This window comes from Euprymna scolopes, chromosome 4 (genome assembly GCF_053919585.1).
Source record: "Euprymna scolopes isolate OS-2025 chromosome 4, ASM5391958v1, whole genome shotgun sequence".
Taxonomy (NCBI): Eukaryota; Metazoa; Mollusca; class Cephalopoda; order Sepiida; family Sepiolidae; genus Euprymna; species Euprymna scolopes.
In genome coordinates, this window is record NC_136485.1 from 65,662,044 (window position 1) to 65,677,401 (window position 15,358).

At 34.4% G+C, this 15,358-nt stretch overlaps 1 protein-coding gene across 3 annotated transcripts in view; it reads right to left on the bottom strand.

Annotated features, from left to right (window-relative positions):
- Positions 1 to 15,358, bottom strand: part of LOC145268053 (phosphatidylinositol 4,5-bisphosphate 3-kinase catalytic subunit beta isoform-like) — a 420,372-nt gene that overhangs the window by 76,843 nt on the left and 328,171 nt on the right. For all 3 annotated transcript variants that reach the window (XM_080123347.1, XM_080123348.1, XM_080123349.1), the window contains one exon: positions 4,525 to 4,716. In XM_080123347.1, the coding sequence (XP_079979473.1) occupies positions 4,525 to 4,716 (192 nt within the window). The remainder of the gene's footprint in view (positions 1 to 4,524; positions 4,717 to 15,358) is intronic.

A 15,358-nucleotide genomic window follows, 5' to 3' on the forward strand; every position in this document is an offset into this window, starting at 1 on the left:
ACATAGGTTTAAATTAAGGCTAGACAATTGAAAAGAGGGGATGACTTTCGAAAATATCAGCAAAAAAAGCGACCCCTCCCTGTAGAAAAGTGCCCAGTTGAGGGTGAAGAAATTAATGTTTTTAGCCAATTTTTCGGTATTTGTCGTCTGAAGGGTCGAGCTTCAAAACGATACTGATCTTGTCAAAATCCGTCACTTCTGTCAAAAGTTTTAGGCGGACATGCAAACATGCATACATACATTTATATATTTGTAGCTCAAATTTTTAACCCAAACCGATTAGAAAACTTGCCCTATCTCTGAATACCCTTCATGTAAAATTTCAAATGTTTAGACCAGAAATTGTCTGAGTAATTTGGTAGAGGTCGCACAGGTTAATTTTTTTTTTTAACTTTGTCCCCTATTATGACCCCTTAAAATTTATTGTTTTGGGTTCAAAGCAAGTTATTAAGTTAGATCCATGTCCAAGGAACCTATATCCAAAATTTCTTTATACCCAAAATTGGCAGAGGAGTTTGGTAGGGTTCTCAAAGGTCAAATCGTTGAACTTTGACCCCTTAACAACCAAATTTCTGTTAGAAAATGGATTACAAAAATTTTCCCAAATTTCACAACCCTGTATATCAAATTTCGAGTCTGTAGACAGCAAATTGGCAAAGTTATTGTGTAGAGAAATGTACACAGACAAACAGACACTTTCACAGATTAGTTATTAGTATATTATTTCCTGTCATACTTTTGGAGGTTCTAGTTAATATTTCTCCATTTACTGTGGTTTTTACGATTAAATATTATTTTTACAACAACTCATGAATTTTATTAAAAAATAATTCGCCTCTGAAATTGTAACCAATTAATGGAACAATCAATTGCATTTGTCTTCCATTGGATATTTCATCATTCCATTATTTTACATTTTACTACAGGGTGCCCCCCACCCAAGCGCAACCCCCCCCATCCCTATCGACACACATCTTTTGTTATATACCCTTCATTAATTCACCAATCACCCTCATTTTGCAAAACACATACAAATAGATCTCAATCGGAGGCACATTAAATTTCTCAGATTTTCATGCATTACTTAAAATATGAAAAAAAAACAAAAAAAAGAAAGAAAAAAAAACGTTCTGGTCCTAAATTCCCTCTATACTAAAAGCAAAAAGATAAATTTGTATGGTGCATGTACCCACGACAAAATGAAAATATATTCCAAAAATCATGTAAATCTATGGCAGTATTTTTCCATAAATTTTTTTTAAGTGATTAATGGGAATCCATAGGCATTATAATGTGAATTTCACAAGTTTGAATGACTGCTGAGTTATCTCCCTTTCCACTTATCCTACTATTGTTTGTAGCAGTCCTGGATTTCTACTTGCAACTGGACTCTAGCAATGCCATTTCAAGAGATGTACAGTTATTGAACATGAGAATCTGTGCAGAATTTCAAACGGAACTATCTATTTAATCTTTTATTTAATACAATTGCAAATCTACCCAGTCAGGGTTGAGGGAACAAGAGCATGCTACCCCTTATGGATTAAATAAAGGCTTCCATTCAAAATTCCATGCAGATTCCCAAGTTCAACATAAAGATTGTAGAGTTCAAAAGATACACCTTAAGAAGGTCAAAGGTCATACCGAAACTTTATAAAAATAACATTCAATATGAAAACAATAGCCTGAATAATCCAAATAATGCAAACCTTACAGAGAATGTCCATTGAATCTCTTAATTGAAAGGAAGCAATAACAAGTAAACCAAGCAGAATTGATGCAGCCAATCTTGGACAAAGACCTCGCTATATCCTGCAGTCAAGCTAAGTACATTTTATTATCACTCGTTATTGATTATATATAAATGGTATATTTCTCATACAAAACTCTGAAGCTGTCAGTGTAGATATCCTGAGCCAATTCAAGTTTTATCAATCCCAAGTCCTTTTCTCTTTGTTTTTGTCTTTCAATGCAAATATTTTATAGTTCATTGAATAAAGACATTTTCATGGTTGCAATAAGTTATGATGAAAGCAACAATTGACAATATCCATCTCACAAATGAAAACAAAACAATATTTTGAAAAACATGGAAGTTTTTTTTTTATCTACTCAGCCAAAGCATACATTGCATCGTAATGCTAATGCAAATAAACACATCCATCTTTGCATCTTATATTATTCATTGGTAATGTCTCAGTTCATATCACAGGGTTCATATTTTTTTTTCCGATTCTGATTGATCACCATCCCAACACTAGTAAAAATCAAAAACTGCAGTTACTGTCCTTGAATTATAAAAACTGTTCAACATTCACAATTATGATAAACTTCTATAATTCGATAAATTTTATTTTTTACTTATAATTATTTTTCTACACTATCATTTTTCATAATTTTTGGATTTTTTACTAATCTCCACATAAAACCTAAGTACATGATCATATTTCTACCTAAAATGCAATTATTTAAAATCTGATTTTCTGCACCAGCAATCGTTATTACTAGGGCTATAACAACAGAATATTCTTTTCATTCTTTTGACTCTCAGGTATATATCCGACACAAACACACTTAATCGACCAAAAACCACATCCGTCTATATAAAAACATACAAGATATTAACGGATACACATTCGAGAGTCAAAACAATGAAAAGAATATGCTGTTGTCACAGCCCTAGTTATTACACGGTTCACATGTTGCAGACTTATCAAATTCAGTTTAGCATCGATTTTACATGTTAACATCTACTGAATCGTTTTCAAAAACTAACTTTCAAACTAACCTATCTCTGGTCAAGTCTTTATCCCGTTTTCTGTAGAGTCCATTTTTATCACTTTTTGGCTAATATATGTCCTCTGTCTGATGATGATGATGATGATGATGATCTTCTTCAAATCCTTTAAACATGATTTAACAAGTACCCAAGAATTCACTGATCGATTTTATAACTTTGGGTTCAAAGAATCAACAGAAAATGTTTTTGTTTTTTTCCAGGCTTGAGGGATGGCTATGATAAAATAGATAATGATACAGACCGACAACCTAACCGAGTCTGTTCCCTAGTAGTAATTTCACTTATGGATGTCGACAACCTTCACACGGTTCCTGTACCTGATTCTAGCACAAAATGAAATTGCATCATGACGATTCATATGATTTTACAGGGTGGAACGATAAATTTGTCACCCTAAAAAAAGATGGTGGTGATCAGGCTGGCTTTAGTGCTGTGGGAGGTCATGTTGGTGATGTTCTCAACGTATGACTAAACGAAGTAGTCCAGCGTGTTCAGGTTGTGAGAGAAGCGAGGGCAGTGAAAGAAGGGTAAAAAGTCGTAGCACGCCTTCTGAAGCCAAACCTGGGTCTCTTTGGACTTGTGGACCGGTGCAGAGTCCTGCTGCCACACCCAGGGTCTGCCAATGGCCACATGATTGCACCAGGAGGATCACCATACTTTTCAGCACACCCAGGCAAGGGATCATCACACTCTTCAGCACATCCAGGTAGACTTTGGTGTGTACTTTCAAGCTGACTTTGAAGATGTGAGATGGCATGATGCGGCCCTCACTTGAAACCACACCAAAGACCATAACTGGAAGTTTTTTTTCATCACCCTGGGCATGTCCCTGTTATTCGTGGCAATCCAGTTATGCATTTTAAGGGTGCTGGCAATGATCCTGTTGTCATAACTTGGATCGGTAGAGAGCATGAGTTATACAGCGGCGCATCTCCAATCTCACTTGTTGAACATTGTGTCACATTCAGACATGATAAAAGGCCACTATCGCTCTTGGGACTTGTCCACAACTGGCCAAGTAGTAGATGGTCTTCAACAAAAACAAAAAACTAGGGCAATAATTTTATTGTTCCACCCTGTACTTTTATTCAAGATTATTTTTATTTATGTTCATATAAAGAATGTAAAATAAGATGATATGGCAGTTGTATCATCATAAGATTTGCCGCAAAAGCATGGATATTGATATAATTAATAGAGAAGGGGAAAAAATACTTCAATTCTATGGACATGTGGAATATGCAAGTGGTGCCTTCGAGATAGCTCAAGATTTGGAAGTTACATGAGAGAGAAGCCAACTTAGGTTGCCTCTGCAGCAACTGTTACGGAGAGATTGCATAGCATGAAAGCTTTCTGCAGTTGATTCTCATGACAGTTTCTTAGAGGTGAGAAGTGACAATTGTGACGCATACAGTTAGTCAGCTACATGACGGGGCTGCAACTTGCACATTAATAAAAAAACAAGTTTTGGGGAGTTTTTTTTACAGGCAAAATGTAGAGTTTAAATGCCCCGAAAATAAAAAAAAGAATAATAAACATGAAAATGATGAAGTTCCATCTCATTATCTGATCACTATAGCGCAAAAATCTTTTTCCATAAAAACTCCTTTTTCTTGGTGTATTTTCTTCATAGGAATATGACAAAAGCAAAATTAAAGCCAAACTAAAGAATACACATGAAATGATCCTGATTGGTTACATTAAATCAATGAAAACCGACTTACCTTGGCTACATCAATATAATTGCTCCATTTGACCGACGAAAGCAACAAAGCCAATGAATCGGGATAATGATGCTTTACTTCATGCCGTAAACGCCATACCAATTCTTTATCTTGCTCAAACATCTGACTCACTGGGCCCTGTTGAACAATAGTTGACAACTGGTCCATTACGATCTTGTTTGAACGCCACATCTGGGAAAGACAAAAAAAAAAGAAAAAAAAAAAAAAAAGAAAAGAAATTCAAAGACAAAAACAAAATTGCAATTGATTAAAATTCATTAAAAAATTCAAGGTTGCTACTACAATCTCCCAGATTAGATTTTATGTAGATCTTATTATAATGAACATTTTGTGTCAGATTGTTGCGTCACATTTCTCAAAGACAGATCATATTCTCCAGGGAGATGACTGTTAAATGGATAACATCAACTGATTACATAAGTATAACACGTTCAAATTCCTTCAATTCCGTAGTACCACTTTCACTTATGGATGTTGATAACCTTCTTGTGGTTCCTCCTACAAATACCTAATTCTAAAACGAATAAAAAAAAAAACAGCAACAGAATTATGCTCAAGCCAAGCCAAGGGTGATAAGAACAAACCAATCAGATACTAAAATTGCATTTTTTTTTTTTTAATACATAGGAGTCACCACTTATCAACGCCCAGAGGCCAATCGAGGATAAGGGTTAAAGAGTGTACAGCAGTTGATGGGACAATATCATAGGAATCGTTAGTAGCATACATTTGGTAAATTGGATTACTTGAAGGGAACAGCTCATCAAGAACTTGTTTATATTGGACTTGAAGACGATTATATTTGTAATCAGCTGGAAAGCATGCAAATGGAAGACAGTTCCACAGGAGTACAGTTCTAAGAGAGAAGCTTTCTTCATGGAATCTACGTTTAGATTTAGGCACCGATAAAGAGTGGGGAAAATTATTTAGGGTTTTTAGCTATACAAGTGTTTCTTGTGAAAGTTTGGCAAAGGGGGGGGGGCATAGATTGAAGTTCAGACGAGCACTTGCCATTAAAATAACTATAAAGCAGAGACAGGCTTGCAACCTTTATCATTTTATAAAAAATACAGAATCTCTGTATTTTTCAGTGATAGCTTTTCATCTTGACACAAGAAAGGAATTACACTCTTGATCCGGACTGGATTAATACTACCATTTTTTTTTTAAAGATTTTTTTTTATAATTCAAAGTTTCTGTGATATGATTAATGCAGCCAATTTTTTTTAGAACAACTACATTTAATATTTGCAATTGGATCATTTTCTTTTCTCTACGACAGAGTTATTTCTTTTGTCATTCCTTGTTGAATCTTTTGGGGGGTTTTTGGGGGTTTTTTTACATGGTGGTCGCCACTTATCAAGGCCCGGAAGCCACTCAGGGATAAGGGCTATTGCAAGTATAGTACATTAGTGTGGAGATTTGAAAGTGTTTACTTAAGGGGGCGGTTCATTAGGAATTTGTTAACGTTGAACTTGAAGACATCCAAGTTGTATTCAGGTGGGAAGCAGGCAGACGGAACAGAGTTCCACAGGCGTGCAGTTCTAAGAAAGAAGCTTTTTTTATTACACTCAAGAACTTTCTTCTCAAGCATTTTACATTTTTAATTCTGAAACGTTAAGAGAATATTATCCTTTCCGTATTATTTGGATTATTCAAATTATCGTTTTTCTCGTGAATGTTATTCTTGCAACATTTCTGCCAATATAATCTCTGACCTTCGTCAGATACATCTTGTGAAATTCAGGAATATGTATGAAATTTCAAACGGAACTTTATATATTTAATCCAGTGAGGTCACCTGGTCTTCTTCAGTTACTCATAACGGAGTAAAAAGCTTCAGTAATTCTTAATTGTATTCTAAGTATCACCCATACTGATAATTGAATCGTCAACCTCCAGAAGACTGTCAATTAGAACTGATTATATTTAGCATTTTTATCCATTGCGCTGTGGGGTCCATAATGCAAATTACCAATCATTATCTCAAAAATTTCAACACAATTTTGTCCTATTTTCATATTCATGCTTCTGTCATGTATCAAATATATTTCAGCAGCAGATCTTCTTTGAGACACGTTTCATTGTATAAGACCAACAAGAAACACTCAGTTGCTTTTCAAGTATAGATTTTTTTTTTTTTTAATTGATGTTTCGAGGTCAAATGTTTGGCACTCACTTATTTCACTATAGAAAAACATGTTTACTTGGGTGAATGGTCACAAACACATTCAGAGATTGAATATGTGATAAATATAAAAAGCTTCAAGTTGATAGAAAGGTTGATTTGATTTGTTTTGTGGCAGACCAACCTATTAAGACTATTCTAGCAGGAGGACCCAATGCAGGATTAAATGAGAATCACCATTATATACTTTTTATCTCTGCTCATAACATCTTTGTTTTTACTGTCTGCCTTCTCTCTTGGAAACGAAAGGAGAAAAGTACACTGACTGAAATGTTGCATAATTATCACTCAAGATGAGAAGAATAGTTTGATCAAACCAAGTGATACCCACATCGAAAAAATTCAGAACTGTCATTCTATTTCTCATAAACGTATAATCACATGAGCCACTTGTCTGTGCAGATAGCATCTCAATGAAATACTACTTATAAGGGATTTTTATATTTTCAAGAAAAAAAAATTGTTAATAAAAAAAAGATTGCTTGATGAGGTTGAAAGCTTGCTTCATATCTTGAAGATAAATAAATGTTTATTTTAAAGAAAGAAGTGCAGTTTTCGCTTTCTTAAATTCCAATGTTTAATATTCAAATTTATACGATTTTGTTTTTTAAGTGCTATATTATTCTTTAATATAAATTTATTTTTTTTAGAAAACATAACATTACCATACAGACATGAGTTGGAAGTAGAACTACTTCTAACTCATGTCTGTATGGTAATGTTATTTTATAACCGTTTCTCAACTATTTTTCTCGAATGATTTCTTGCAAAGCTACATTTGCAAGAGTGTACATGAAAATAATTCAACAGCGCACACTGAACTCAAACATGGTATGCCAAGTACATAGTTTGTGTCTGTGACAATAGCATTGCTTCCACTTTTGACTACAGAAATCAAAAGTATAAATATTGAATATGTCTTTTGAAATTATATAATTCATGTTATTTATATATTCGATTGCAGGGCCATCAAAAATATCTGGAATTTATGTAAGTTAAAAACTTTTCTGTTTAAATTTTATTCCCCTTTCTTTCTTTTCAGTTTTTTTTTTTTTTTGTGCGCATTTTTTATTGCATTTTCTGTTTGGTTAAAAAAAAAAGACTATGTGACTTGTATCTATGTTTATGCAACAAGAAGTCATAATACTTTCATCATTGTGATTAAATCTAATAACACAAGCCGCCTTTCAAACATCAAAGAGACAATGTCTTGTTTATTTTTGAAAAGCTTTTTGCTGTAAGAAGCATTTTGAACAATTCAATAATTTGAGGGTCTTCAAACATTTTTATCTAAAAAAAGCAAGTTCAATTTCTTCATAATGTTCAAATTATAAATCTCAGAGGCCAGCATTTTTGTAGATTTTTTTTTTTTTTTGCACTTTAAAACATTAACATTTACATCCCCTCCTCCGCACACAAAAATTGATTTGTAAAGATACAAAAGACGATATAATCTATACAAAAAAAAAGAGAAAAGCTTTTTGTTTTTCTTGTCAAAAAGGCTACTTGAATTATTAGAACCAACTCTTGTAGCACGTCTGGTAGCCCCTCGAAAACTATAAGCCATAGATCAACCAAAGCAGTGAAAGTGGGATTGGGTGTGATGAAACTCTTTGTAACAGTATTGTTACCATAAGGGGGAAAAAGAATTTGCAAGAACTTGGCACCAGTGGAACACATTACCAAGACACTGATTCACTACTGATTACAACTTACTAGCTTTCAAGTTCAATATCAACAAATTATATTCCTAAACCGCCTCATAATTAATCAAATGCAGTTCATACCACTGATCAATGTTACAACTCCCATAGAGTTCCTCATCTTTCAGTTGTAAATCATTTTATCTCAATGACCCTTGTCCTCAAGGGGCACTTGGTCCTGATAAGTGGTGCCACCCTCCCTCAATCACAAGCAATTGAATGTGAAAAGGATTGCTTGTGCTTGTGACCTTTAACAGCATCTTTGAACTATAACAGCATTTTTGGCAAGTGCTTGAAACTGTATGCCTCTCTTCAACCCAAGCCGTGTGAGTGACGCTCTTTTCAAGTTGTTAAATGATATGCAACACATGAAGTCATTTAAATGTGATATTATGAGACATTTTACACTGATATCGAGCATCACTTCTTGTATTAAAACCGCATCATAATTAAGATTATGATATTGAGGAAACCTTACCACAGGCCCCTCTCCCTCTCACTAAAAATAAAGTTAAATAAAGCTTGTATAATAAAACCTCTGTATTTTGTTTAGAAAATAAAAAGCCATCCAGTAATCAAGAGTTAAATTTGGTTTGCTTGTTTTACGTCATATCAACCCTTTTCGGGTTATTTAATGCTGAATCCAGTTGTTTTGGAAATAGTGTATTCATGTCGCATCCAGTTATTTTGTCGAAAGTTTTTATTCTTCAAGCTCTTTGTATCTTCAATTGCTACTTTGTAGTGTTTTGTTTGGTTGTTTTATAGTGGCTTTTATTGTTTTTGTTCCCTGCCCTGCAGAACATGCATGAGTTTTGCAATGGGAGAGAGAAAAGGGTTACAGTATTAATGTTAGGTACATTTTAACTTAGAAAACTAGTTAGCAAGTGGAGGAGATAAAAAGAGAAAGGGGAAATGGGAAGAAGAAAAAGGGAGGAAAAGGTGGATTGTTGTTTTTGTTTTGGGTTTTGCAGATCATAATCAAGTTTTGCAAAAGGAAGTAGAAAAATAAAAAGCATCAATGTTAGGTGCATTTCGTCTCAGGAAGCCAATATCTTCAGACAGTCTGATCTGGTAGCACCAGTCAAGAGTTAAAAGCAAGGTTGCAAAGTCAAAGGTTTCAGGAAAAGTTAAGAGTCAGTATCATAAAAATGCTAGGAAACAAAGTTGTTAATCTCTAAAGAATCAACAGACAATCTGAATATTAGAAGAATTTTTTTTATTTTATTGTTTCACTACTTATCAAGGCCCAAAATCCACACGAGGATAAATGTTAATGAGTGTATAGTGAGACAATACTGTGATGATTGGTTATGATTATTTGAAATGACAGTGCAACAAGAATTTGTTCATATTAGACTTGAAAACGACAATGTTATAGTTAGCTGAGATGCAGCCCCATGGTATTATGTTCCACACACAGGTAGTTCTAGGAAAGAAACTTTGCTCATGGAGTTTTTGATAAGTTTTAGACACAAATAAATAATAAGGAAAATTATTGAAAGTTGTTGCGGCCAGACAAGTGTCTGCTATGAATGTTCTACAGGGAGAGAGGGTGAATGTAGATACAGGGTGTCCAAAAAGTCATTGAATTGTTGAAAATCTTTGTCATTTTACCATTAATGATTATTTCTTTCTCTATTTCAGATATTTTACAGATAATATTTTGCAAATTAATTAAGATAAGTAAGATGAGGCAACGCCACATACAATAAGAGACACTATGGAGCTTCCCAGGCAATGCTTTGGCGACAACATTATCTCTCGCTATGGCAATGTAAAATGGCCACCACGTTCCCCAGACTTGACTAGTCCTGACTTTTTCTTGTGGCGGTTATCTTAAAGAAAGAGTCTATGCTAACAAACCCCAAACCCTGCAAGAATTAAAGGAAAACATCAGGAACGAAATAAGGAAGTTAAATCACAATCCATAGATTCTACAATCTGTCATGAATAATGTTTTTGAAAGAGCACAAATATGTGAAGCTGAAAATGGGTAACATTTAAAAGACTTTATTTTTCATGAATCAAGATTGTTTGAATTTTGGATTTTTATAAAAAGTCTTAGTCAGATTGTATTAAAAATTACAGAAAGATACCATAAAAAATTAAGAATCCATTTAAATTCAAAACCCGTCAGTGACTTTTAGGACACCCTGTAGAAGCTCAGTCAAGCACCTGCCATGAAAATAACGAAGGAGCAAAGATAGACTTGAAACATGTCTTCCACTAGATTTCAAAGCCAGTTTTGTGCCCTGTCAAGGCAGGAAAGGGTGCTCTGAGCAGCTCCTTTCCAGATGTGGAAACGGTGCTTCATCTTAGGATGCATGTGACTCTTATACAGATCGAGAATTGTGTCGGAACAGATATATCTTTGGAAGCAGTAGAACCATTTTCCAGCAACTTTAGCAACGGATCTAATGTAAATAAGAACCAGAGTTCCCCACGATGGCAAAGTTAGACACAATGTCAGTTTTTAATGTGGGGAAAATTCAGCTCCCCAAAACAAAAGTATTCTGAATTGGAATTTAAAAATAAAAAAAATTGCCTCAATCTAGAAGGACTTTTTCTTCACTAACTAAAAACAATATAGTATAAGTGTAGCATTAGAAGATATACTACACTTTTACAAGTCAGAGTTTGCAATTTTGAAATCCTAGTAGACCGAGTTGGACTTTATACCTTTTGACTCTGCAATCATGATTGTGACAACCTCAGTAGATCTTCCACCACCAAAAAAGTGCTAAACAAATAATAGTCTTTATGATTGTATATGTCGTTAAGAATGAAAACAGACAGTCAATAATTAACAGTTAAATGAAGTGAAAATGAAAAAAACAAAAAAAAAAAACCTTGGACAAAAGATAAAAAAAAACCCACAAATATATATTTTTTTTTTCAAATGATCAAACAGACATAAAAACCAACAGCCATTAGTTTGAAAGATTTATGATTTGTTCTTGCTGTGTCTTCTATTTTGCCTTCTTTTTGAAATGAAGCGAAGCGGCTGTAATAGATACTTGTCTGCTCAATTGGTCATCATCTCTTGGCAGCACAAGCAGCAGCAGTCGCCACCACATTAATAATGAGATAACAATAAAAGATAAAGAAATAAAGTTTCCATAACAAGGCGTAATTATCAAATAGACTGTATTTAACAAAAATTAAAAACAGAACTGCCAAATAAATAAAGTACTCAAAACATCATTTTACACAAAGAAACATGATTTAAACATCCTTTATCAAATCATCATATTTGGTTTTGCATCCATTTTATATACTGTCATACATCGTCGGATTTTTTTTTTGTTTTTTTTTTGGCTTTTAGAATTTGGCTTTCAAGCTAATATATCTCTGGCCAAGTCTTTATTCTTTTTTTTCTCTTTAACCCATCCACATCATTTATGCTTTCTGTCACAATATTTTTGGTATAATAAAGAAAAGTAAGATTAAAACAAATGGAAAGGTTTTATTTATAGACAGGGGTGATAGAAACTGACCAATCAAATGCTTTACTATCAACCAATCAGAAATTGGAATCTCTCCATAAAACATACTGGATATTTCAGAATTCTGTAAAGACTTTTCATTCTTCAGACAAGGAACTTTGCTCTTTCTCTCGGGACTGCTTGGAATTACTTACTTACAAGAAAATCTATTCTTCATCTTAACATTTAAACTCCAAAGTTTCTCTGGATACTGCTATTTTTTTTATTTTTTTTTTTTGAAACAACATTTTTCTTCTAAAACTAAAATGACTTGCAACTCAAAATTTTTCAGGTTTCCTCTGCAGACTGATTCTATTATATCTATATTGTTTGGTGGATAGTAAACTAGTTGATCATTATTATTACTGTGTTTTGGAAGTTTAAATGGAACATCAGGTAAAATGAAGTGTATATTTACAATAACTTTGGAATGTTATCAAATTTAGGAATTTCTAAATAAACATTATAGATTATGTAAAAACATCAGGTGATCTTAATGCTACATGTACTAATGACATAATGAAACAGAAATAGATTTTGATACACATATAGTTTGTTTGGAGTCAGAGTGGGAGAGTAAGACAAGTTAGCATGGAAGATATCGTCTCCGCGTTTGGAAGCTGGGAGAAACGGGGCCTTAGTATAATGTAGGAATCAAAAGAAGCCATCACAAACTATGAAACATAAATAAATTAATATTAAATATATAACTTATTGTTGTTTGCTTTTCCTTCGGAGGGAGATCTTGGATAATGAGACAAGATAATGACACAACAGAGGGAGGTATGTTCTTTGCCTGTGAGATAAACAAACTGAATGTTAATGAACTGTTTTATTGCATGTGTTGCAAACCCACACTCAAATTGCACAAGATAAAACTTTTCCACACACATTGACTATGGTAGACACTTTTGTTGGTACACAAATGTAAACACTCAATAACACACACCATAGTATATATATATATATATATATCAAGATTATATAACACTATCTCAACCTGGCTCAGAATAATGAAGTAGGATATTGAGTTGATCCTGGGTCCTCGCTTCTATGAGGTTCCTTGCTGGTACTGTGATTGGCTAACACTTGCATTTGTTAATGTGGTCGACCATCGTATCTGGTCAGCATTCATCTGGAACACCATAAATACTCTGGCTGGAGTTAGCCCAACTGCTCCAGATTGAATACGAAAACACTTACCCTTTTTTACTACCTGGACTCTTCTACATTTAACCTAAGAATTCTCATTCTTTTCAATGTAACTATAACAACAAAGTCTCCTGTTCTATACACATCTCCCTATACTGTTCAGATTTAATCTTTCTCTTGAGGCCATCAGAACTAAGCCCAAGACTTACATTACAAATCCACCGTATCAATCTCATATCAATTCTCTCTATGCAACACATGTCCTGAACCCTACTTAGCAAGGATTCACTTTTATACATTATCACACACACCAAATAGACTTTTGCCTTGGTTAAAAGTGGTAACACAGTTGGTTAGTAATGACAGTAATTCCCTCAACTTACTCCACCCTCTACTAACTCTTGTAATCACACTAGAACCTAGAATGAAAAGAATTAAAAATTAATATTTCCTAGTTGTCACATGTTTCCAAAGTCTTTCATGCACTGCTCTGAATGACATACTTTCTTGATTGCCTTATAGGTTTTGTCTGCACAATAGCAAAAGATATGCCTTCCGCTTACGACTGTGCTTCATGATAAAGGTATCCAACCATAAAAATATGACTCAGTATAGAAAACAGCAAGCAATCAAGCAGTAGCGGGATCGTTGACAAAATTGACCATGATTTATTAGCTACCTAATACCAGGATGTTAGAGACCAGATCAGGTGTGGTTTTGAGAAGGCAGCGCACTTGGATAAATGTACTCTGGTTTATGAAAAATGCTTGAGCAACCCTTTTAGCATTGCCTAGTAGGAGGAGCTCAGGTTGCTTTCGTCTGGTTTGTTTTACGGCATATCAACCATCTAAAGATTACTTAATGCTGAAAACAGCTGTAAAATGGAATCCTATAGGATTGTTATTTTTTTTAAAGCATTACTCCAAGTAAACATTGTTTTTAGAATGGCTTCATTTGTTTTACAGCATAACATGGATACATTACTCTTGGAATGAAATCTAAACGTGAGAGTGGGAACATTACTCTTCAGCATTGGTAATCTGTTGCGTTCTCAAAATGATTGACCCTCAGCCACAGTCTTTTAGTATTTATTTGGATGGAAAATATAAAGTAAGGTTTGGTTGGTTGGTTGGTTGGTTGTTTTATGGCATATCAACCCTTTAATGCCGAATCCAGTGATTTTGAAGAACAATTTTTTAATAGAATATATTTGATTTTTTAAGTCGGTTTCTATTTAACCCATAGTTGGGACCCTAACAGGTACTACCACTCCAGGTCAGAGGGGACCTGGGAGCAATGGCAATTAAAGGGTGGCTCCACACTCCCCAAAGCCCGCAAACTGGGGCTTCACCATCAGATATAGTTTAAGGCCATATCCAGGACCTTTGATTTTTTGGAGAATCAGATTGAATAATATGGTTAAAGATGAACCTATAGATACTAGGACATGATATGACCAATTGATTGATCATATAAGGCTTCTTTGACCTCCCATCTAGTCAAGGTAAAAGCCGAAGTAGAGTGTTGCAAATCACGTGATGATCTATGCAACCAGGCCACAGACTGCTCAACCACCAAGATCCTGTCGTAAGGCACCATGGACCAACATTTACAGCACACAGGTGGCTCTATTTTCAGGGCATTTTACTTCTCTACATATGGTTGTAGCAGGCAAATCTGTAGTCCTGCAAAAGGATGGGCGCCTCAGGCAATTGGCAATAAATTAATCCCTCCTCAGGAAAAAGGTAAAACTTGGGAGAGCAAACCTCCTAAAAAAATCCATCGAAATACGAAACTAAACAGAACCATACCTCAGCCTGACAACACCAAAGTCACTGTCAGACTGATTGTCAAAGACATATAAGCTGTGCCCAGTGCCATTAATATCATGGAGAATGAGTTTATAAAATATGAAAAACAAAATGGCTGACCTTTGAACTTGAAAGAAATGGATGCTAAATGGAAAGAGAGAGATATCAAATTATGCTAAACACAGAAGGTAAAGAAACAATATGAAGATTCTACTAAATTTGGTTTTTTACAACAGTGGCAGTGAATGACTTCTGGGGTTGTTGGTATTCATTCAAATGACTGGAGGAATTATTTATGAGATGTGAGCTTTGCAAAACAGAGTGGTTCTTGCAGTGTGCATTTCTAACAGTGGTTCACAGTAATGCTTTTCAGCATCTTTGTAGCTGATGAGATCACTTCCTTTTCCTAAATATCGTCTTTAAGAAACTATTCTGTTCACTGGGTTCTTCAATGTCAATCCAGTTATTTTGGTA